Source organism: Mus musculus, chromosome 4 (genome assembly GCF_000001635.26).
Source record: "Mus musculus strain C57BL/6J chromosome 4, GRCm38.p6 C57BL/6J".
Classification (NCBI taxonomy): Eukaryota; Metazoa; Chordata; class Mammalia; order Rodentia; family Muridae; genus Mus; species Mus musculus.
This window is the reverse complement of record NC_000070.6, coordinates 119,296,919-119,321,844: the sequence shown is the minus strand read 5'-3', so window position 1 is coordinate 119,321,844 and position 24,926 is coordinate 119,296,919. Positions and strand designations below refer to the sequence as shown.

Sequence of the window (24,926 nt, the reverse complement as noted above, 5' to 3'; positions counted from 1 at the left end):
CAGCCAGGGCAATACAGAGAAACCCTGTCTCAAAAAACCAAAAGCAAAAACAAAACAAAACAAAAACCAAAAAACCTTAAAGGGTGTAACAACCAGGGCTGGAGAGATGGCTCAGTGGGTAAGAGCACTGACTGCTCTTCCGAAGGTCCTGAGATCAAATCCCAGCAACCACGCCCTCTTCTGGGGTGTCTGAAGACAAGTATAGTGTACTTACATATAAGTATCTTTGGGCCGGAGCAAGCATGAGAGAAGGAAAAGAGGGGGGGGGGGTAGCAACTGAATGCCCTCCAAAACAGAGGCAGAAGGGTACTTGGTAAAAGTGGTATAAGAGAAGCCAGCCTTTACTTCCTGGTCTTTGCTACCAGCAGTGGCAAACAGCATTTTAAATAGGCAAAGCCCCATACGATTTACTAGCCTAGAGACCCATCCCATGGGCAAACAACAATCCCTGAGACTGTTGTGCTTGCAGACAGGAACCTCGCATGGCTGTCCTGAGAGACTCCACCCAGGAGCTGACTCAGGGATGCAGAGACCACAGCCAAACATCCGATGGAGCTTGAGGACTCCTGAGGGCCTCCGAGGGGATTGGAACTCCACAGGAAAACCAAGAGTCAACTATGACCCTTGGGGCTCTCAGAGACTGAACCACCAACCAAAGAGCATAGACAGGCGGGACCTAGCCCCCTCCCACACACACACGGTCTTTCATGTGGGTCCCGAACAACTGGAGTAGGGGCTATCCCAAAAGCTGTTGCCCTGCTGTGGAATTCGTTTCTTCTGCTTGTCTGGACTCAGTGGGAGAGGATGAGGCCAGCCCTGCAGAGACTTGATGTGCTAAGGTGGAGGGAAAACCAGAGGGGGTCTCTACCCTCTCAGAGGAGAAGAGAAGGAGGGGGTGGGGAAACCGGGAGAGGCGGCAGCACTGGGGATGTAAATGTGAATTAAAAAATAAAAAATTTTACAATCATAAGAAAATAAATAAAATTACATTTCCAGCACCCGACTGAGCCAGGCTACAGTAACAAACCATTTTAAAATATGGAAGGTGACTCAGGGATCCTCGGCTCATGAGCTGTGACAGGGGACACCAAGTGTGACTGCTCAGGACATGCTGTCTGCAGAAGATTCATTTCTATTGCACTAATACAGTCATGCAAGTGGGGAGCCCACAGACTTTGACAAAGATGCCTGCGTTTCCTCCCCTCAGCTCCGACCAGCTCAGCCAAACAGTACCATTCCCAACAACCTCAGCGCGCGCCACACTTCCGGGGCGGGGCGCAATCGCGGTCCGTTTCCACTGCGTCTGCGCTCCGGATGAAGTTCGCGGGACCTGCCACCGGAAGCCGGGTTTCTACTTCCGGGTCAAAGCCATGGCGGTGGCAAATTCAAGTCCAGTCAATCCAGTGGTCTTCTTCGATGTCAGCATTGGCGGCCAGGTGAGGTGCGGGCGACCTAGCGGCCCGTGCGGGCTGGTTGGCCTCGGGTAAGGGAGGCAGCCCCTTATAGCCCTCCCGAGACCGGCTGGGCCAGGCGGCGGAGGGAGGTGGGAGCTTTCGAGCTTCGTGGACAGCGGTCGTGAGCTGAGTGTTGCGTCTCCCGTTTCTTCTGCAGGAAGTTGGTCGCATGAAAATCGAGCTCTTTGCAGACGTGGTGCCTAAGACGGCAGAGAACTTTAGGTAAGGATATGCTCCAAGTGAACCAGAGCTGAGCCCGAAGCCGGCCTCCAGTCGGTCTTTGCCATGTCTGCCTCTGTCCATCTATTCATTGCCTTGCAGCTCTGTGGTCTGGGTATTTCACTGGCCAAACAGCTACCGGCTGTGACTGATCCCATATCAACTTCTATCACTAGTCTACCTGCCCTGACATCCGCCCGATCAGTTAGTTGGCGGACATACTGGCCCCAGTGTTTGAACTCTCCTCTCCAGAGATTAGAGGTGCTTCAAGCAGTGATCGTACGAAGGCTAAATCGTTTGCTCTCTCTTTCCCTTTAGGCAATTCTGCACCGGAGAGTTCAGGTCAGTCTCAGATGTGTTTGATTTCTCTGCCTACTCCTGAAGGGGTGCCCTGGATGTTTGGTGAGGGTATTGGAGAACCATGAACAGGTCTTAAGTAATGGAAGATGATATGCAGAGAGAGGGTGACACCTTGAATGGGTTCTTTCTCTCTCTTTTTCCCCCTCCAGATCTTAGTGAGAGCCCTTTTAGCCTCTGGTGTAGCCTAAATGGGAAAGGCCCACCATTGTGTTTCCCCATTCCAAGTCTCTTCCTTCTTTGTTTACAGAAAAGATGGCGTTCCGATAGGATACAAAGGAAGCACCTTCCACAGGTAAGGGAGGTTTTTGGAAAACTGGAAATGCAGTCATTGCTTGGTATCTGTACAGGCAGTCCTGCACACCTGAGTTCAAACTCTGTGAGGCTTACGGCTGTTGTTTTAAATGGCATGTTCGCGGCTGAGGCTGTAGCTCGGTGGTAGAGAATTGGCCCAGCATTCATAAGGCCCTGGATTTGGTACTGAACACCATGAAGCCTATGCACAGCGCCTTAAGTCATCCCTGACTTGGTGGAATGCTGTATTGCAGAAACGATGCCAAGGAAAGCATGCTGTACCCTTTCAGTACCTGTTCAGTACAGGTGCGTGGCCACGTGCTCCCAGAGGTCTAAGCTCAGATCCTTAGGCTGCCACAGCAAGCACTTCACCCACTGACCCATCTCCCTGGCGCCAGTCAGGACTTCAGCAGAGGCTTTGCTAGTTACCGTTGCTAGGCAGTCATCTGTAGGAGCCTGGCTTTCATGATATATTTACTTATTTTTTGTTAGAGTTTGACAGAAGTTGCTCTATTCTAATCCTGAAAATGTCCATGTCTCCCACATAAGGGCTTTAAAGCTACAGTCTGTAACCCTCCCTAGCATTCTTGTGAAGTAGTATGTGTTTTCCGAGTTCTTCAAGGAAGGCTAAGCAAAGCGAAGGGCCATAGCTGGTGTACTAGCTAACACCATCAAGTCTCTGTGTGTGCAGTAGTCCATTCACCTAGATTTGCTGTTGTTCTTTTCCCCCAAATTGCAATAAGCCCTGGACATGATTTTTTCCTTTGGTGACTGTTGGTGATTCTAGCCTGGTTTCAGCCCCTTCCTGATGTTCAGGTGCGAACTCACGCATCTAAGATCAACTGAGTTAAGACTGTACTTGCTCGCCCTTTTCTAAGCTTCAGTGATTAATCCACTGAATCTTTTCTCAGGATTTTTTTTTTAACTGTTTCAGGGTCATAAAGGATTTCATGATTCAGGGTGGAGATTTTGTTAATGTAAGTACTGCTTCTTTTCTTTGTTATTTTTTTCTGGCAGGGCCCTAGTCTTGAGACTTAAGAGCAATAGCTAAGTTAAGTGGAGAGGGCATGGGATGTACTGTAGAGTTGCTGGCTACCACTGACTGTGTCCTTAGAACACATAACAATACTCTACTGAACCATAAACTTCCACTTTCCAAACCCTAGCTGTTTGTAACTAGAAACTGGGCTTTGCTGGCATACCTATAGGTGATCTGAGACGGTCCACATTCATTGTTCACAGAAAACTTTGAAATTGACTGCAATTTTTCCCTCAAAAGGAAGGGAGCTGACTGCTTTTGTCTCCCATTTTTCCTTCCACATCTGCACATCTTCTGTCACTGTCTAAAAACTCTAGTTTTTTGTTGGATTGCTCTGGGGGGGGTTAGGGGCCGGTCTTTCTTTCTCTTTTCCTTTTGAAAGCTAAGGTATTAATCACAAGCTGGTTAGCAAGCAAGGGATCAGATCAGGAGAGACAGGAAGTTTAAAGGGTGTTCGCTTGCTTGCTGAGGTAGCCCAGCAGATCCATTCTTCACAAAAAGACCATGACTGTTGGTGTCTCCATCCTTCCTTGGAGTGTGTCCAATAAGCTAGAATATCTCTTTCTTAAACCAGCTCTTTCCTTACCCATCCACCTCTGTGCATGCTGTCTCCTTGCTGTTAGCATTGTTTATGTGGGTGTGTTACTAAGTCCTTTTGTCTGAGAGATGGTCTTACTCCATCAGTTGTAAATTTAGTTAGATTTTTGTGAGTCTTTAGAGGTCTTCCTCCTACACAGGGTTGCAATGGCAGGCTTTAGGCTGAATCCTGCTTCCACTTAGGCTGCATTTTAACTATGTGATACTACTGGGAAATCTGGGGGACTGGAGAGATCGCTCAGCAGTTACACTGTTGACTCTTCAGAAGACCCAGGTTTGATTCCCAGCATCTACATAGCCATCTGTAACTCCAGCTCCATGAATCTGAAAAACAAATATGGGAGGGTTTGGGGGCAGAAAGCGAAGGGGCAGTGATGTGATTATAATCCCCAAAAACCTAAAATAAAATTTTAAATAATAATAAATGAATTTTAAAAAGGGAAAAAAGAGCTGGGCTTAAAGTGCAACAGTGTTTCTCCACACATCCAGTGTGTGTGTGTGTGTGTGTGTGGTGTGTGCGTGCACACATGTGCTCAAGAGCATGCAGGTGTACAAGCCCATGGATGTTGGGGCCAGAGGCAGACATGTGGTGTGCTCTGTCAGTCACTACCTTACTACCTGGAGACAAGGTTTCACTAGATGAGAAGCTGCTTGGTTCAGCTAGGGCAGCTGGCTGGCTAGCTCCCCTTAGCACTGCACCATTCTCCCTGGCCTTCCAGGGTGTGCAGCACTCCCGGCCTCTGATATGTCTCTTTTCTACTCAGGGCGATGGCACTGGAGTCGCCAGTATTTACCGGGGTCCATTTGCGGATGAAAATTTTAAACTTAGACACTCTGCTCCAGGCCTGCTTTCCATGGTAAGTGAGGTTCGGTTAAGATTTGGGGTTAGATCAATGGCTGGTTTCTGGTGCTTTGTTGAGGCTTAGGTCTGTCTCTTGGAATCAGGCCTCACCTGCACCTAGCCCTCCTCCTTCCTTAGTGTGCTTTGATTCTGTTGGGCAGGTGCAAGCAGCTGTGGAAAACACTGAGCTCTGACTTGGGCCTTTGTTTGCACCAAGACTGGCTTTAGCCTCAGTGGTGTGCAGGCTTCCAAGGCTGGTATTCACCTTCGTGTGGCCCTGGTAGCCGTGATTCACTCACCACCATCGTGACCACACACGTGCTTTCTCCCTCTCCAAGCTCATCCTTTCTATCCCCACATCTTGATATCTCTTCCCCACTCCTGGCCCTGCTCAGACTCCCTCATACCTTCATCCAGCTCACCTCTGCTCATTGCTTGCCCACTTCACCTTGCTCACTCTCCTCCCTCTTTTTCCCTTACTCACTCCTCTTGCCCCCACTTCCCATCCCTGCTTTACCCATCCTGCTATCAATGTCCCAATCCTTACCTCCTGGGTCCCAGTATTTACGTGGATATTCTCTCTCCTGCTCACCTACTCTGCACTCATCTTCTCAGGCATCTAGGAGCTGAAAGATTCCATCACAGCTGCTCCATGCCAGGCCTCAGGGCAAAGCATAAGACATAAACATGATCCCCACCATTGTGACATGTAGTGTCTAACAACAAACGCACATGCAGGTGACCAGCCCCGTATAAAATAGTTCACACCATCAGTGCAGTAAGTGAGGGCACCTCGGGGTACATGAAAGGGCCCTAATGGCCTAGAGAAAGCCTTCCAAGAGGAGAAAGATATGAGTCTTTAAGTAGTTCTGTAGCCGACTCCCTAAGAGGAGAGTGTTTCGGGTCTATTGGATAGACTGCAAAAATCCCAGCCCACACAGAAACACAGTGATAATAGTCAGGGATGGGACAGGTGGGGTTTGCTTGACTCTATTCTGTTTGTGTAGTGCTGGAGGTTGAGCCCAAGGTCTCATGCATGATAGGCTATGTCCTGCCCAGCCCTTTGCAACTCTTTATTCTTTTTGTTTTGAGACAGGATCTAACCGCGTAACTCTGACTGGCATGAAACTTGGTATATAGACAAGGCTGGCTTCAAACTCAAATAGATCTACTTGCCTCTATGTCCCAAGGGCCACCACACCCAGCTTATTTGTTATTATTGTGAGTTTATGCGAATGCATTATGTTGAGGGTGTGTATTTCCAGTGTGTGAGTATGTGGAGGTCAGAGGACAAGTTTTGGAAGTCAGTTCTCTCCTCTCTCCTTTACCTGGATTCTAGGGGTTAAGCTCAGGTTGTCAACTCTTTTACCCTCTGACCCTCTGGCCAGCCTCTCAGCCCTCTTTCTGCTTTTTTCATTTGAGTCAGGATCCTACTTCATTGCTTAAGGTGGCTTTGAAGTCATTCTGTATCCCAGGGAGATCCTGAGCTCAACAGTCCTCAGCCTCAGCCACCAAAGGAGCTGGGTTTACAGGCCTGCACCAGCGTCATCTGTGGCATGGTTGTCTTGGCTTCCTTCACCTTGTGAGTTCTTCAAAGGCAGGGATCTCAAGGCCCTGTCACCTGCCACAGAAAGACGCAAAGGAGTGACAGAACAGTTACGAGAACGACGGCTAAGAGCGATTGGGTGCTTACAGCACCTTCCCTGTCTTAATTCATTTTAATGAGACAATGAGCAAACAGGCCCAGGCAGGTTGTATCCCATAGCCACTGGTGGGGTTCTGGGTTCAGTCTGTGTCATCTACTGCAGGGCTAGTCCCTGAACATGAGTTACACCACCAGAAAGGAAGAATAAAGATGTGTCCACGGGAGGACACGGAGGGAGGGTCCCTGAGCCACACAGATGTTTTGTACAACTGTTACTGTGTCTGTTTGCAGCAGAGTAGAGGTAGATGGAATGTGCGTCCTGCAAATTGTGCCCATTCCCGAGCAGTAGACTACTCTAGCTGGCTGGTGGTGGACAGGAGGGAGTTCTTCCTTTCATGCATGAGATGCTCAGGAAAATATGTGCAAATATCACAGCTTTCTTTTGAGACATGATCTCACTGTGTAGCCCTGATTGACCGGGAAGCTCCATAGATCAAACTGGCTTCCCTCTGCCTCCATCCTCCTGCTTCTGTCTCCTGAATGGTTAGATTATTAGTATGTATGAGGACCCAAGTTCAATTCCCAGCATGGTTAAAGAAAAGAAAGATCAAAGTGATTCCCAAAGTGTAATACACAATCCCAGGTTAGAGGTGACCCCAGACATCCACTGCTTCATGCGTAAACATAGAACTGGCCATTTCAGAGTCATTAGTAGTGGTGTTGTGTAAAATCTGTCCCATCAATACCCCACCCCCCAAGCTGCCATTGACGTCTCCACAGTAGTGGTCTATGAAACCAGGATGGCCTTGAACTTGTGGCTCTCTTCCCTCTGTCTCACAATTTTGGGGTTATAGTCATGGGCGCCTATGCCCAGCTTTGTATGTCTTTGAGTGATAGCACTTTCATTTTTCTATTTCTTGTCTCCCTTCCCCCCACCCCCAAAATCTTGGTGTAGTTACATGGACACTGTTGTAAGGCAGCACTGCAGGAGCTCAATATAGGTTTGAGACATGAAAGTGGATTTAGCAACAGGCAGTTATGATTACAGCCTGCTTTTTTATACTATGTCATTGAGTACATTAGTGTAAAGTTTATTTTGAAACTGGCCATGGTGCATATGCCTGATCTCTGTGCTTGCAAGGCTGAGGCAAAAGGATCTTGAGTTGAGGACAGTTCTGTCTCAGGACTGGGCATATGGTCAGTGCCACAAAACAGGAAGACAACGCTGTTGTGGTAGCTCATTCTCTGAAACTCAGGAGGCTGGTCTCTACAAGTTTGATGGTTTGATGCCAGCCTGGGCTACAGAAATGAGACCCTATTTGTTGGGAGGGGTGGGGGGCAAAACAAAATGAGCCTGCCTCTGAACAGAGTTTCTAGGAAAGAAAGAGGAAGAGATGTGGCTACAAAGTTTCAGACTCTCAGCAGGCCTGGGGTGAGGCTCAGTTGCATGAGTGCCCAAGCGGCTTGCAGGAAACCCTGGGTTGTTTCCAGATCTGCATAAAATCAGCTTGGTGCATAAGCCAGCACCTGAGGCAGGAGGATCAGGACTGTGCACATAATGAGTTCCAGGACTGTTTAGGTTATATGAGACTTTGTCTCAACCCCCTCTTCCCTCAATAAAAAGAAAAAGTCAAATTCAGCAGTGAAAGATTTGGGACAGTGCAGGGGCTGGAAAGATTGCTCAGCAGTAAGATTACTTCTGTTCTTGCAGAGGACCCAAGGTTGCGTCCCAGCAGCATGTCAGGCTGCTAAGAGCTGCTACCGAGGATCCTGCATGAATGTGGTGTACATAAAGTTACCACAGGCACACACATATACAAGTAAATAAGTTTTAATACATTGCAAAACCACTTCAAACAGCTGGTTTCGTAGATATGTGTCTCTTAGCTGGTAACTAATTTGTAAGTATAATCCAGTTGTAACTGATTTGCAGCTAACTACGTAAGTCCTGTAAGGAGGCAAAGAGGTGTGGCAAGCTAGCTTAGCAAGGAATGACAAGGGATAAAGACACTGCTGCACACACCTGAGAACTTGAGTTCACTTCCATGTCAAGGCAGAAGTGGAGAACTAACTCCACACGCCATTCTCTGACCTCATACACCAGGTCCATGGACACAAGTGTGCGCGGGCGCACTTACACACACACACACACACACACACACACACACACACACACACACACACACACGCCTTTAATCCCAGCACTTGGGAGGCAGAGGCAGGTGGATTTCTGAGTTCGAGGCCAGCCTGGTCTACAGAGTGAGTTCCAAGACAGCCAGGGCTATACAGAGAAACCCTGTCTCGAAAACAAACAAACAAACAAAAATTTAAAAGAGCCAGGTAGTGGTAGCACACACCTTTAACTCCAATACTTGGGAAGCAGAGGCAGGTGGATCTCTGAGGTCAAGGCCAGTACGGTTTGCCAGATAGAAACTACAGAGCTAGTTCCAGGATAGCTAGAGCTATACGAAGAAGCCTTGTCTCAAAAAGCCAGAGAGAGAAAGGGAAAGAGTTTGAGAAAGAGAGAAAAAAAAAAGGGAGGGAACCATTTGAGGAAAAGTGAAGGCACCAGCTAGAAAGATGAGAGGGTCTAGGGGAAGAGAATAAATAAGAACAAAATATTATATATAATATGTGTACCGTTATATAAAATAATATGTATGTGTATGTATTATACATATTATATATTTGCTATAATTAAAGCTTTTACTTTGTATGCTAACCTGAAAACTTAAGTAAATCATGTGTTTGCTTGTTTTAGATGAGCAGTCATTCCTATTACAAACCTCACGCTGGGGCTTGCTGGGTAAAGGAACTTATCACCCATCTGATGGCCTGAGTTCAGTCCCCAGGACCCATGTGATGGAAGGAGAGACTGGCTCTATAAAACTTTACACTAAGACAACTGTGCATTGATAAAAGAATTTAGATTCTCAGGGGTGGGGACTCTGCATCCTATTCATCCAATGTCCTTGTCTAGGCCTGGGCTCATAATAGGTGCTCGGTTAGGTTGTAGTTAGAGCTTCAGACTTTGTGGGAAATCACCTACAGTGGCCAGAGAAACTTATGTAGGTGTATTTTGTTTCTGTTAGGCAAACAGTGGTCCCAGTACAAATGGCTGCCAGTTCTTTATCACGTGTTCTAAGTGTGATTGGCTGGATGGAAAGCATGTAGTGTTTGGTAAGTCTTACTCCCGTTCCATCGTCTCAGTCACTTGGGCCTGCCACAGAATCCAGTCTCCACACCCACTAGATGTGCTCAGCTGCTGTAGCTACTCTAGGCTAGGGCATGTGGACATGGTGGGGATGGTAGGACAGATGGACATGGTGGGGATGGCAGGACAGATGGACATGGGGATTGGCTAGAACTCGGGAAAAACAAGAGTATCTCTTTTTTTTTATTTATATGAGTACATTGTAGCTGTCTTCAAACACATCAGAAGAGGGCATTGCATCCCATTACAGATGGTTGTGAGCCACTATGTGGTTGCTGGGATTTGAACTCAGGACCTTCGGAAGAACAGTCAGTGCTCTTAACCACTGAGCCATCTCTCCAGCCCGAGTATCTCAATAAGTACTCGTGAAATAAATAATAAATGCCCTAGAGGTAGCATGGAGGAGTGGGCTTGGGGTCACTTATATTCAAGCCTGTACTCGTTCTCTGTGTAGATTCCCCGTGACTTTGGGTGAGTAAGCTCCCTCAGCAAGCCTTAGTCTCCTTGCGTTGTGAGGGGATCTGATGAGATGCTAAGGGAACATGGTCCCTGGGAGCTGGAAAACACTGTGATCACACCAAGAAGGGAGCCTTACTTAATGTTCTTCTGCAGGAAAAATCATTGACGGACTTCTAGTGATGAGGAAGATCGAGGTAGGTCCTGATGGGTGTCCTGAGTCTTTGTGGTCAGGGGTCTCATGCTTATTACCGAGGAGCCAGTTTTCTAGACCATCTGTCCCTGTTCACAGTTCCAGGCTCCTTTGGGAAAGAGAGTTCAAGCTTGGACCCATTCATTAACCTGCCCAGCACTTACTGGGATTTTGGCTCTGATCCTGATGCCCACTGAATAAAATTCCACTTCTTGGCATTGCATTTGGAATCCTTGTGACCTGTACCCTACCTGCCCCTCCGTGACCCCTTCTGCCACTGTCTCCTCTGGTCCGGTGTCATCAAGCTCCTGGCTCTTTTCTAAGGAGGTCCTACAAGTGTGTGCCTCCTGCTCTTCGCACCCTAAGTCTTGGCTCCAACACTTCTCTCTACCTAAAGAATTCCTCCTTGGGATCTTACCTATGGTCCCTGGCCCAGTTCCAATGTCCCTTCTGTGGCTCCCTCTCCGTAAGCTGGATCCCTTCAGTGTTCTTCTAACTTGCATGATCCCATTGTGGGCTGTGGCCTCTCATTGTTCCTCTTCTCCTTGATCTGTTATATTTTACTCTCCGTCAGGACACGCTCCTTACATCAGCCTGATCTTGGACCTTTCCATAGGAGATGAAAGGTTCCATGAGGCACCGGGTAAGTGCCTGAGTGCATTTCATGATCTTGTGCTTTGTTTTCTAGAATGTTCCCACAGGCCCCAACAATAAGCCCAAACTGCCAGTGGTGATCTCACAGTGTGGGGAAATGTAATCTAGACAAGACGGAACCAGGTACGTGTCCTTTTCTTCCTGGCTCGGAAAAGGAGTCATGGCTTGAGGGAGACTTTCTACCCAAAGATGTGGACTGAGTCCATTTCCTCTGCATGTGAGCTGGGCGCAAAGCACTCCTGCAGAACAAGTTTCCTCAACTGTCAAGAGAGGGTGTCAACCTTAGGGTCATTGTGACAAGCAAAAAAGGGTGGATATTGGGAATATTCCCCTTTTTACTGGTTCATACAGTGTCCCCCTGAAAAGGAACCCCTTGCATTGGGACCAACCTGGGGAACCAGGAGATATGTGCTATGCCACCCTCAGAACTGACACTGGCGTCCAGCCTTGGAGGTGTGAGCCTCATATGCCACTTTTTCACTTTTATAGCCCTTCCTCCTAGTACATGCTACTGGCTGCTTTGCACTGGGGCTTTCTGGAAAAGAATTGAGAGGCACTCCCAGGAGAGACGACACGTTCTTAGAGGTGAAAGCTAGTAATGCAAGTGACTTGTGTGCTTAGCACACTAGGGAGCATGGGTCAGTCCACCGCTGGAAGGAGGCCTGGCATTGTGTTTGCCTTGAAATTTTTTTCAAACCTACAAAGATGTTGGGAAAATGTTGATTAGTCACCCACAAGTATGCAGCTAGGGTGACCAGTGATTGACATTTGTGGACTTGCTGTCTCCTCCCTCCGTTCCCATGCCACATCCTCTCCTCCACTGTCTTCTTAACTTCCTGCCCTCAGTACTTTTCTTTCTTATTCCAAAACTACAGACCTCTTGATACTTCACCCCTAAGCACTTCACAATGAGCTGCTAAACAGTGAGAATATTCTAAATAAAATGATATTTGTAATACATGGCACATATACCAGACTACCTTTTAAATCATACAAATCTTATTTGTAGTGCTGGGGACTGAATCCACTTTATGCATTCGAGCAAAGTACACTACCACTGAGCTGCACCCTCAGTCCCACTTTTATAGATGGACACACACACACACACACACACACAGACCCTGGCCAGACATGTTGGTGTACTCCTCTATTCCCAGATACTTGAAAGGCTGAGGCAGGGGGTTCACCTGAGAAGGTTTAGAGAACAGCCTGAGCAAACCCTTCACCAAGTTCCTTGTATTTTCTTCTTTGATTTCTTTCATTTGTTTGTTTTAATGTGTATGACTGTGTAACACTTATATGCCTAGTGTACACAGAAGCCAGAAGAGGATGTCAGATCTCCTGTAGTTATAAGTGTTTGTAGGCTATTGTGTGGGACTTGAACCTGAGTCCTCTGTAAGAATAGCAAATGCTCTTAATCACTGAGGCATCTCTCCAGCCCCTGCCTTGTTTATTTTTAATTACACAGGTAGCACAATACAATTTCCATGTGAAAACTTTTATTTTGTTTTGAAAACTCTCGTTTTTAAAGACATATTTATTAGTTTTTCCTGTATATGTGTGTGAAGCTGTATAATTTTTTTCTTTTGGGTTTTTTTTTTTTTTAGATTTATTTTATTTATATGAGTACATTGTAGCTGTCTTCAAACACATCAGAAGAGGGCATTGCATCCCATTACAGATGGTTGTGAGCCACCATGTGGTTGCTGGGATTTCAACTCAGGACCTCTGGAAGAGCAGTCAGTGTTCTTAACCCCTGAGCCACCTCTCCAGCCCTGTGTGAAAACTTTTAACACCAAAGTAATGATGTAGATGCTGCTCTTCTTCCCAAAAGTCACTTACTTGTCAGTGAGTGTGTTCACCTTTGTTGATCTGTTTTGGGAAAGATTGTTCTTTTTTTTTTTTTTTTTTTTTTTTTTTTTTTTGGTTTTCGAGGCAGGGTTTCTCTGTGTAGCCCTGGCTGTCCTGAAACTCACTCTATAGACCAGGCTGGCCTCAAACTCAGAAATCCGCCTGCCTCTGCCTCCCAAGTGCTGTGATTAAAGGCGTTCACCACCACTGCCCGACTAAGATTGTTCTTAAATGACATCATGCTATAGTATTCCTCTTGCTTTTTTCCCTCCTTTTTATTTTATGTGAGTCTGGGTTGGGGTGTGTGCGTGTGAGTTCACGTACCTCCTTAGTGCTTATCCTAGGAGTAGTCGGCTGCTGAGTGTGAGTACTGGTTCCTCTGGAAGAATGGAAGTGCCACTAACCACTGAACCATCTCTCCACCCATACCTAGTTCTTTGCCTTAGCCTCCTTATTGCTAAGATAAAATATTACCACATCTAACTAGACATTGTGGAGCATGCCTCCAATCCCAGCACTCAGGAGGCAAAAGTTGGCAGGTCTCTGAGTTCGAGGCCAGCCTGGTCTACAGAGTGAGTTCCAGGACAGCCAGAACTACACAGGAAAAAAAAATTATTTATTTATTTTTTAAATTTTAGCCTAATATGGTACTACACATCTGAAAGTCTATAATCCCAGCCAGGGAAAGATGGACAAGAGTCTGACGAGATTAAGGACCATCTGGACTTTAGAATGAATTCAAGGCTAGCCTGGCAACTTAGTGAGACCCTCTGTAAGAGAGGACAGATGAAGCCTGCTTAGGGGCAGATAAAGGTCTGGCTACCAAGCTTGTAGGCCTGAGTTTGCTCTCCAAGACCACATGGGAAAAGAGAGAAGTGGCCCCTGCAGTTTGCTCTCTCACGTGGGTTCCGGCTTCACACAGCCATGTGCACGTGTGCAAAGTAAACAAAGGTCTTTTTTTTAATTGGGGCTGGGTGTGGAGGGTTGTACTTAAAATCTCAGCATTTGGAGGCTAAGGTAAGATTTCCACAAGTTCAAGGTAAGCTGGGGTGCTGCTCAGGACTGCAAAGGACCTACGGGGTAAAGTGGAACTTCTGGTTTCTTTGGAAAGTCAGTTATGTCAATGACATTTTGCTGGGGCACACAGGTGAAAGGATGTTTTCTAAAGCACACACATGGAAGAATGTTTCGCTGAAGCAGACACAAAAAGAAACGCACCAAAAAACTGCTAGTGGTGTTCTGGAGACTTCTGGCTGCTTCAGACTTGAGCCGATTGGCAGAATGATGTCAGCTGATGCTAATTCACGTGGTGTTTGCTGAGGACATGTGATGTTTGGAGGGAGTATGAACAAGGCTCAGTGGACGGTGGTGGTGGGCTTGCATAGCTACCTTTGCAACACGTCTTTGTCTTCACTGATCTTCACTTTGTTGAGAGAGGCACGACAGAGAACTTTGCTTGGCATCCCAGCCGGTCCTGGTCAATCCCGCTGATTCAGCGGAGGTCTGGCTGTTTCTGCTGGGTAGTGCCATTGCTGCTAATTCATGTTTGCTATCCTGACTACTGAACTGGACTGCTGGTATCCTGGCAATTGGAGATTGAAATCTCCCCAAGGAACTTCTTCCAAACCACATACAGCAGAGCCTCTCAGTTTCCTCTGGATGGACCTGCTGTTGCTGATTCTTGTGAAGTGAACTGATGATGGATTTGCTCCAAAGAACTATTTCTAAGCAAGTCCACCTCCCCCGTAACCTAATAACCGTTCCCATTCTTTCTGCTGGGTGGTGAACTGAATAGAAGAAAGGTTAAAGCATTTAAGAAACCTTACTAAAAGTCACTTATTAAAAGCCTACACCAGGGCCTGGTTCTCACTATACTACCTTGTCTAGCCTGTCTCCAACTCATGGAGGTGCCCTGTCTGCCTCGTGCCTGCTGAGATGGAAGGCATGCACCAACATGGCTGCCAGTCTCTTTTTCACATACAGATCTAGTCAAATACCAAACCTCAGTGACTGTGTCATCATCATTTGTGACAGGCATGTGCTCAGAGCATCTGGAATGTATAGGCATTCAGTAAAACTTATGCCTGAGGTGCTGGGGAGAGAATACCAGACATTTTAGGGAGGGGGTCGTGGTGAGCAGTGCTGAGACAGCAAGCACAACTGCATGCTGGGAGCTACATGTGGATCTTTCTTGCCTATACAAATGCTTCCTTCTCAGGCTGAACAGATACCGTGAGCCTTTCTGTCACAATGGGGATTCCCCTGGGCTCAACCTGCTCCCACTTCAAGAGCTCTTGGCGATTCTTTCCCGTTCTCACTCATTTCTTCCATATCTCTAATGAAGAGTTCATAAGCTGACCCCTGATCATCACTAGATGATAGAAGATTACAAACAGACTCAAAAAAAAAAAAAACATTTAAGAAATATCATATAATCTACCCAAAACTTCAGGTCTCTGGTCACACCTGTGGGGATTATGTTTTGTAGTGGTCCCTTTGGCCATTGTCACTCTCCTTCTTTTTGTTTGTTTTTTTTTTTTTTGAGACAGGGTTTCTCTGTATAGCCCCAGATGTCCTGGAACTCACTTTGTAGACCAGGCTGGCTTCGAACTCAGAAATCCGCCTGCCTCTGCCTCCCAAGTGCTGAGATTAAAGGCTTGTGCCACCACGCCCGGCTAGCCATTGTCACTCTCAATCCCATGAGGGTTTGTTGCCACTTTGCTTTGTAATAAATTCTGTCTTAAAAACTTGTTCGGGATATGTAGCAGAGAATGGCCTAGTCGGCCATCATTAGGAGGAGAGGCCCTCTGTCTTGAGAAGATTATATGCTCCGGTATAGGGCAATACCAGGGCCAGGAAGTGGGAGTGGGTGGGTTGGGGAGCAGGGCTGGGGGTGGGGGGAGTATAGGAGACTTTGGAGATAGCATTTGAAATGTAAATGAAGAAAATACCTAATAAAGAATTATCGGGGCTGGCAGTGGTGGTTCACACCTTTAATCCCAGCACTCAGTAGGCAGAGGCAGGCAGATCTCTTTAAGCTTGCGGCCAGCCTGGGCTACTTACTTGAGTTCCAGGACAATCAAGGCTAGATAGAAAAACCCTGTCTCAGAAGCTGAGGGTTGGGGACCAGGTGTGGAGTGTATTGCCCAGGAATGTCAGGGGTTGTAACTTGGTGATAGAGTGCTTGTCTGCCACAGGATCCTAGATTCAATGCCCAGCACCACAAGCCAAAACCCTCCTTTCCATTGGAGTCCCCTTTTGGTACAGTTCTCTACAAACTGGAAAGCCTTGTTGGGGCTCTATGAATTATTAGCCTGCCTCCCACTATTAACAAAAGTCATTTACTTCTTTCTCTGTCAAAGTCCCTTTTGTAGCCCAAGGGGAACAAATTCCTCAGTGGCCGTTCACATTCCAGAGGCCCACTAGACCGGGACAGCCCAGTGGACAGCCCTGTCTGCAGTGATGGAAATGCTGGGACTGTACCTTAAAAACTAGAGCTGGTTGTTAGCCAGGGACGTTCAAGCCTGTGAAACTGCGGCTGTGGCGAGGCTGAGGGGCTGGTTAGTTTTTCCCCTATAGAGAAGGGAGGAGTTTGAAATGTTATTTTTTTAGCCCTGGCAGACCAAGAACTCACTGTGTAACCCAGTCTGTGCTCAAACTCTTAACAATCCTGTCTCTGCCTCCTGAGAATAAGAATTATGAACATACATCACTGCTCAGCCACATTTTATTTTTGAGATAAAGTCTCCTCTCGTGTAATCCAGTCTGGCCTCAGGTTTGCTATGTAGCTAAAGATGAATTTCTGATTCTCCTGCCCCCACCCTTTGAGTACTGGGATTGCAGGTATATATCATCACATGTGGTGAATATGGTACTGGGAACTGAACTCGACCAACTCAGGGTTTCCTGTATAATAGGAAAGTGTTTTACCAACTAAGCTAAATATGCAGCCCTTCCTAAATCTTCAACTTTATTTATTTAATTAAATCTCAAGAGTTCCATGTAGTTGTAGTGGCTGCCATATTATGCAGTGAGCTCTAGACTTGGCCTCCAGTTCAGTCCTTCAGCCCTAACTTGCTTAGGCTGGGGCTAATACTTAGGGACCCAGCAGTCACATCAGTTATTCTGGATAGTTCCAGCCACTGCAAAGGCTGGGGATCACTTGTCTAGGCTTTGATTTTTCTTTTTTTTTTTTTTTCTTAAGATTTATTATTTATTTTTATATGTAAGGACACTGTAGCTGTCTTCAGACACACCAGGAGAGGGCATCAGATGTCATTTAAGGATGGTTGTAAGCCACCATGTGGTTGCTGGGATTTAAACTCAGGACCTTCGGAAGAGCTGTCAGTGCTCTTAACCACTGAGCCATCTCTCCAGCCTCAGCTTTGATTTTTCAAAACCTGCTTTTAATAAGGGTCCTTTGTTGTTGTTGTTGGTTTTGGGGTTTGGGTTTGTTTGTTTGTTTGTTTGTTTGTTTGTTTTGAGACAGGGTTTTTCTGTATAGCCCTGGCTGTCCTGGAACTCACTCTTAGACCAGGTTGGCCTGGACCTCAGAAATCCACCTGTCTCTGCCTCCCAAGTGCTGGGATTAAAGGTGTGTGTCACCACTGCCTGTCTTAACCTCTAGAGGTAGTGGACAAGAAAGGTTATTAGGTTATGGGGGAGGTGGACTTTGGAGCAAATCCAATCTGTATTGTCAGGATATCAGTTCAGTTCAGCTCTGCTGTATGTGGTTTAGAAGTAGTTCCTTGAGGCAATTTCAATCTTGTCAGTGTTGGAGTTCGTCAAAAGACCCTCACTCACAAAGACCACAGAGACTGCCATCGCTGCAAACTGCATAAGGATTTGTATTGATCCAACATGTTGGAGAACCCCTCTTGGCACATAGGCCAGTAGTGACTACCTCTGGCCTAGTGACTCACTTGGCCTGCCCCCGTGGTGGGTTATTATGATTTGGTCAGCAAAGCAATAGTACATTTTGAACTTATGGGTCAGCTATTAACGTCATAGCTATCAACAAGGTCAGGGCAGTTTGTGGTCTTTTTCTGAGTTCAGCGTGGGGCAGGGGTAGAAGAATTCTGAGAACTGTTATTTTTGTTATGGCTATTTCTCTGAGAACAGCTAATATTTTGGCAGCTGCAGGCTTAATCATTTTGCCCACAAAAACTCTGTTTTTACATTTGTTTAGTCAGCCAGCTTCCTTATCTGGTTCTGCACTTGGCCTTCTAGTAAAGTTTGGAAAGTCCTTTTCAAAGGGGAAGGTACTGGGTGGTCTTGAATTCATTTTGGATATTACATCAGGATACCAGCAGTCCAGTTCAGTAATGTCAGGATAGCAAACACTAATCAGCAGCAATGGCATGATCCAGTAGTAGGAACAACCAGGACCGGCTGGGATGCCAAGCCAAGTTCTCTGCCGTGCCTCTCTCAACAAAGTGAAGATAGTGAAGACAAAGACATGTTGCAAAAGTAGCTACGCAAGCCCACCACCACTGTCCATTGAGTCTTGCTTATACTTTCTGCAAACATCACGTGTCCTACCACGAGTCTTGCCTCAGCAAACACCACGTGAATCAGTGTCAGCTGACATCATTCAGCCAGTCAGCCTAAATCTGAGGAAGCAGCAAGAAGTCTCCAGAGCACCACCAGAGGTTTTTTAGTGCGTTTCTTTTTGTGTCTGCTTCAGCGAAACATTCTTTCATGTCTCTACTGTAGTAAAATATCCTTTCACCTGTGTGCCCCAGCAAAACATCATTTGACATAACTGACTTTCCAAAGAAACCAGAAGTTTCCACTTCACACTTGACCCAGGAATTCAAGTTTAACCTGGGTAAAGCATAGTCACATAGCATGACCTCGTTTTGTTTTGAAGGAGAAGTGCTTGCTCAAGAGAGCCTGAGTTCAGATCCCTAGTGCCCACAGAAAAGCTGGGTGTAGGACCTGGAGAGATGGGTTAGTAGTTAAGAACATTTGTTGCTCTTGTAGAGGATCTGGGTTCAGTACTCAGCAACCGTATGAAGCTTACAACCAGCCATCACTCCAGGTGTAGGAGATCTGCTGCCTCCTGGCCTCCCTGAGCACTAGGCGCATATATGGTGCATATGCATACATGCAAGCGAAGCATTCATGCACACACTTTTCTTAAAGCACTATCATGGGTTGTAAGGCAATAGGGAGTCAAGAGAGCAGTCTTCTGTAAAGAAGCTTAGCAGATGGCTGGCCACTTTGGAGTTTTTCAGTGAGACTTGGGACAGATTAAGGAAAAACAAGCTTCTGTAGTCTCCCACAGGTATTTGTTGTTTTAATATTTTATGTGTTTGTTTTGCCTGAGTATGTATCTGTGCACCACATGCATGCTTGCTACCCAAGGAGGTTGTAAGATGACATCAGAGCCGTGGGAACTGGAAATTGAACCCAGGTTCTCTGAAGAAACAGCCAGTGAGTGTTCTTAACCACCGAGCCATCTTTCCAGCATCCCAGAAGTGTTTTTTATTATACCTCAGGTTTGTTTTGGGTGCAATAACTGTTGACAACCATAGAGACAACATTAGGCGATTGTCTAGTTGAATTGGGGGTGGGGCTCTGACAGTCTCAGCCTTTTGAACATCCAAATTACAGGCGTGAATTACCATGTGGAGTATTCTTTCTCAACCTTTTTTTTTCCCCCTCAAGACAGAGTTTCTCTGCGTAGCCCTGGCTGTCCTGGAACTCACTTTGTAGACCAGGCTGGCCTCGAACTCAGAAATTCACCTGTCTCTGCCTCTGCCTCTGCCTCCCAAGTGCTGGCATTAAAGGCATGCGCCACCACTGTCCAGTTCTTTCTCGTACTACAATGTACTTGGAAGCCTCAGAAGAATTTGTTAGAGAGCTGATCTCTTACCCGTAATAGTGAGTGGCAAAGCTCAGCAAGGAGGATTACAGGGTGTGTCCTTTCATGGAGAATCCCAGCCTAGGAGGAAATGCCACTCTGGTGCTCCAGCAAGACTCACAGGCTTACTTTATCATGCAGCTGAAGCTGTATGCTATCACCCGACACTATAAACATAGCAAGTATAATAAAGACTGCAAAAAAAGAGACAAGCACCCTAGATACCTGCAAGGTGTGACCACATGTGTTTACCTGCCTGTTTGGCATGTGACACGATTCCCTGCAAAGAGGAGGAAACTGTCACATGACAGATGGAAGGTCTGGCTTCAGTCCAGAGGCAGGCTCCTACATTGTCTTTACATTCATGGCTCTTGCAAGAAGTACTGTTGAACCTTAAAAGAAAAGAGGGGACCTGTGTGTATTGGTGAGATTTCTAAACGAAGTGACTGTTGAGATCTAGTATGCTGTCAAACATGGCAGTCTGTTGAAGGGCTCAGAACTTAGTGTGGAGCCAAATAGCACACTGCTAATAGATACTTCTGCTGGGTAGAGACAGCAAAGACATTTTTTTTTAGTTAACATTGTCCGATTGCTGCTTGAATTTCCTACATTGAGCTTACATCTTCTGATAGAAACACGCATTATATGTCTATATGTATATATCCCAGTCTTTCCATTCCCTCCCGAAGCATACCTATAGTTAATTTCAGTTTAGAAACCCTGCCTATGTCCTTCCAGCTCGTCTGAGTTCAGCCTGGTCAGTGTTTTCCACCAGGTTCCCTCACAGCACTTAACAAAGTGTATCTATCACAAATATATGTCTGGTTTTCTGGGTTTGTCTTGACTGAAAGCACCTGAAGCAAGGACCATATTGAGAACACAGTGCCTGGTATCACAGACCTTTGTCCCTGCTGATTACAGTGCTGTTTACAGGGCACTTATACATTCTTACACACAATTTGAGGGTCCAGGATAAACTTTCTGAATCTACATTGTGATACCAGAAGTCACTGTCTCCTAGCAGGGTGTATGCCACATAAGAGGGCTGGTAAGAGAAAGACAGTGGTAGTACATGAGTAGACATGCCTTTCTCTTTGAGTACAGCTGTTCTAGAAGGCCATGTGCAGCAAGCCATCAAAGCCTGATGAGGACACAGTCCTTGAACTACGCAGAAAGCCCCAACACTGTTAACTCTGTGGCCTTAGTCATTAAGCCTCCTGGAACTCTTGTTGGTCCCTGTGCATGGAGATAGTACATGCGAGCCAGTGAGCAAGCTTATGCAGCAGGTAGTGCCGCTTACTGCCAAGCCTGATCCCTGAGTTGGCTCCCTGGGACCCACATGGTTAAGACAGCTGACTCATACAACCCATGACATGCATGCCCTCACATATAAGTAAATGTCATTTAAAAGTTAATGTTACTACACAGAGTAGGGAGAGGTGAATATTATATTCATCTTCACATGGTCCTGGGGATCCAAATGTCTAGTCTTTCTTTTTTTTTAAAGAATTATTTATTTAATGTTTATGAGTACATTGTAGCTGTCTTCAGACACACCAGAAGAGGGCATCAGATCCTATTACAGATGTGTATGAGCCACCATGTGGATGCTGGGAATTAAAGAGCAGTGAGTGCTCTTAACCACTGATCCATCTCTCCATCCCCCAAAGTCTAGTCTTTAGGGAAAAGATTTAAGAGTTCGGAGTGCGGGGCTGGTGAGATGGCTCAGTGGGTAAGAGCACCCGACTGCTCTTCCGAAGGTCCAGAGTTCAAATCCCAGCAACCACATGGTGGCTCACAACCATCCGTAACAAGATCTGACTCCCTCTTCTGGTGTGTCTGAAGACAGCTACTGTGTACTTACATATAATAATAAATAAATCAAAAAAGAAAAAGAGTTTGGAGTGCTTGTCCTGTGTAATACCCCTTTCCTGTTTTCTTCATCCCTCTCTCCTCACAGTCCTGTCTCTACCATTTAGGTCCTCTGCTGTTTTGGTGTGACATTCTCTCTCGAGTCTGACAAGCTGGACTGGCCTCTGTGTTTGCTTCCCTGTCTCCACAGTATGCGATCCAGGACCTGGAAGTATCACAAACGAGAACCAATCATCCTGTTTACATTTTGGACTGTAAATAAAGGAATTTTTTTTAATGCATGGGTTCTGTAGTTACTATTTGTATTGTTCATTTTTTAATAAGATTTATTTATATGAGTACACTATAGCTGTCTTCAGACACACATCAGATCCCATTACAGATGGTTGTGAGCCACCAGGTGGTTGCTGAGAATTGAACTCAGGATCTCTGGAAGAGCAGTCAGTGCTGAGCCATCTCTCCAGCCCTGTGTTGCTTATTTTTAAAGTCAAGAAAAGCCAAAGTTTATTCAAATAAGACAGTTTAAGTTTAAATGAAAAGCATCCAGAGCTGGCTGGTGACACAGACTTTTAATCCCAACACTAGGAGGCAGAGGCAGGCCTGTGAATCTGAGGCCCACCGAGGCTGCATAGTGAGTCCTTGTCTCAAAGAACAGAGAGAGAAAGCAGTAAACCTCTACGAGATCATTTCACAAGGAGAATGGGTAGGTAGAAGTGGAGGCTTTAGAGAAAAAGTAAGGAAACCCAAAGTAGCTGTGCCTGTCTGAGTGGACAGACCCAGCCAAACCTCCCGCACGAGAGTTGCTGTGTGCTTCTACGCAGCAGTAATGACAGTACTGTCACCTTGCTTCTGCTTCAACTAGGACTGGCTCTCTCAGGAGCCAGCATTTCGAAGGCCAAGTGCCTCCAGCTTTCAGGGTCCTCTTGAGTTCACACTCAGGGACATAGGTAGCAGTAGGTAGTCCAGGATATCCCAGCAGGTTAAGATTCATTAGCTGTGACCCGCCACTGCTCAAGGGAAGGAGACCATCTGGTGGAATATGTCTTGATCAAGTAGGAATCATAGGGTAGGAGAATCTTTGCCAGGTCCCCATGAAGGTTTTTATATGCATTGGTGTTTTGCCTGCATGTGTGAGAATATCCGATTCCCCGCCATGTGGTTGCTGGGAATTGAACCCAGGACCTCCCAAAGAGCAGCCAGTGCTCTTAACCACTGGACAATCTCTCCAACCCTGAGCCATGAAGGTCTCAAGGGAAGTTTATATTCTCTAAGATCCCAGTTTTCTCCTCAGTAAAACAAGTGTGTCCTATAGTTTCCTCGGGGCTGCTGAAAGACTCGGTGAGAAGGCATCACAGTAGCTGCATTATCTCGGCACTTTGGAGCCTGAAGCAAGGGGCAATGCAGTTCATGGACAGTCTGAGCTGTATCGTGAGACCCAGGGGAGAACAGAACGGGTCGGTGTGGTGACGCCTGTAATCTCAGCCCTTGGGAGGTGAAGGCAGGAGAATCAGGAACTCAAGACCCACCTTGGCTGTGTGTGACCTTGTCTCAAAATACATGCACACACAGAGGACAGATATAACATGCCTTGGAAATTATTTGGAAGGAATAATCCAACATGGAAAGATCCCCCTTATGAAGTAATGTCAGGATGAGAGAGCTACTCTGAACCTGTCGTGGTGGTGCATGCCTTTGAGGCAGATCTCTGTGACTTTCCACGAACAACCTCAATTCCTAGAAAGCCAGGGCTATGTAGCAAGACACTGTCTCAAAAGCACACATACAAAAAGAAAGCTGTATGATGAGACTTTCATGAGGTATTTATTGTACTCGTGTCTATATTTTGGAAGGATGGGGTCTGGGTCTGCTATGTAGCCATGAGTAGCTTGGAACTCACTACATAGACCAGGCTGGAGCTTCCTGCCTCTTCCTACTTGCCAGGATTACAGCCATGTGCCACCATGCCTCTCCTGTCTTTTTTCTTCCATCTCATGGTCAGAGATTACTCAACTATATAGGCAGATGAACCAGGTCAAATTCTAGAACAGAACCTGTCTTTAAAAAAAACAAAAACAAAAAATAAAAAAAAACAATGTATTTATTTTATGTATATGAATACACTGTAGCTAGCTATCTTCAGACACACCAGAAAATGGCATCAGATCCCATTAGAGGTGGTTGTGAGCCACCCTATGATTGCTGGGAACTGAACTCAGGAACTCAGGACCTCCGGAAGAGCACTCAGTGCTCTTAACTGCTGAGCCATCTCTCCAGCCCCAGAACCTGTCTTACAGGGCCCTTTCTTTGTACCAGGCTGGTGAAATACAAACAGGCAAGCAGGGCGTGGTGGTGCATGCCTTTAATCCCAGTACTCCAGAGGCAGAGGCAGGTGGATTTCTGAGTTCAAAGCCAGCCTGGTCTACAGAGTGAGTTCCAGGACAGCCAGGGCTACACAGAGAAACCCTGTCTCAAAACAAAACAAAACAAAACAAAACAACAACAAAAGAAATACAAAAAGGCCCTAAGTAACTTCCTGTAGCTATGTAAACAAGACTTCAGAGAGCATAAGAAATCCTCATGCTAAGCAGAGGGCTGTGAGTGACTGGACAAAGTAGAATTGTCATGAGATGGGAAAGATGGAACAGCTGTGCCAATCTGGTATTCTTGTGATGGGCTGTGCAGCTGAGCTCACTGACACCTGGTACAGCTGCCCTGCCAGTCTCCGCTGAAGCAGTAAGAAGAGTAAGATGTGGCCCATGCCTGTGACAGGAGACAGGCAGGTGGTCAAGGCAGGAAGTGTGGTCTGCTGCCTTTAGTTTTAGTGGGATTTTTGTTTAACTGCTGCGTCCTAACATCTGGAAAAACTAAGCATCTAATATCTAGTAGATATGTGTTACATGAACCAGATGTTCAGGTAGAATAGAAAACTTGGAACAGGTGGGGCTTTTCAGGGGCAGGGGTGATGGCTCACTCCTCCAATAACAGCTTCCTGGACAAGTATGATGGTGTCAGTTGAGCTCCCTAGAACCCATCTAAGAGCCAGATGTGTTTATAATCCCAGTGCATGAGCAGCAAGATGGGAAGCTGAAACAGAATTCAGGGAAGCGTGCCAGCCAGCTAACCTGAAATATGCAGCATGAGAGAAGCTGTCTCAGCATCAGGAAAGTGAGGACCGACATCTGGGACCCACACACAGAAACACAGGCACACCATATACACATGCACACCATATACACAAAAATACTAAAATTTTGAAGGCACCAGGCACTTGGGAAGCAGAGGCAAGTGTGTCTCTGAGTTTGAAGACAGCTGGTCTGCATAGTTCCAGGCCACCCAGAGCTACACAGTGAGACTCTTGTCTCAAAAAACCTA

The 24,926-nt window shown here is 46.3% G+C and overlaps 1 protein-coding gene across 3 annotated transcripts; it reads left to right on the top strand.

Annotated features, from left to right (window-relative positions):
* The first annotated feature begins 1,321 nt into the window (after positions 1 to 1,321).
* On the top strand, positions 1,322 to 21,835 carry Ppih (peptidyl prolyl isomerase H). Of its 3 annotated transcripts, none has more exons than NM_028677.4 (10): positions 1,322 to 1,436; positions 1,612 to 1,676; positions 1,992 to 2,015; positions 2,281 to 2,325; positions 3,259 to 3,301; positions 4,725 to 4,817; positions 9,539 to 9,626; positions 10,273 to 10,313; positions 10,998 to 11,086; positions 21,662 to 21,835. In NM_028677.4, exons 1-9 carry the CDS (start codon positions 1,371 to 1,373, stop codon positions 11,064 to 11,066), a joined length of 534 nt encoding a protein of 177 aa, NP_082953.1. In that variant the 5' UTR covers positions 1,322 to 1,370; the 3' UTR covers positions 11,067 to 11,086; positions 21,662 to 21,835. The 3 variants fall into 3 exon arrangements, with proteins under 3 accessions (NP_082953.1, NP_001103599.1, NP_001103600.1); NM_001110129.1 differs by lacking the exon at positions 21,662 to 21,835 and adding an exon at positions 13,962 to 15,555; NM_001110130.1 differs by lacking the exons at positions 10,998 to 11,086; positions 21,662 to 21,835 and adding an exon at positions 10,409 to 10,532.
* Positions 21,836 to 24,926: the final 3,091 nt, after the last annotated feature.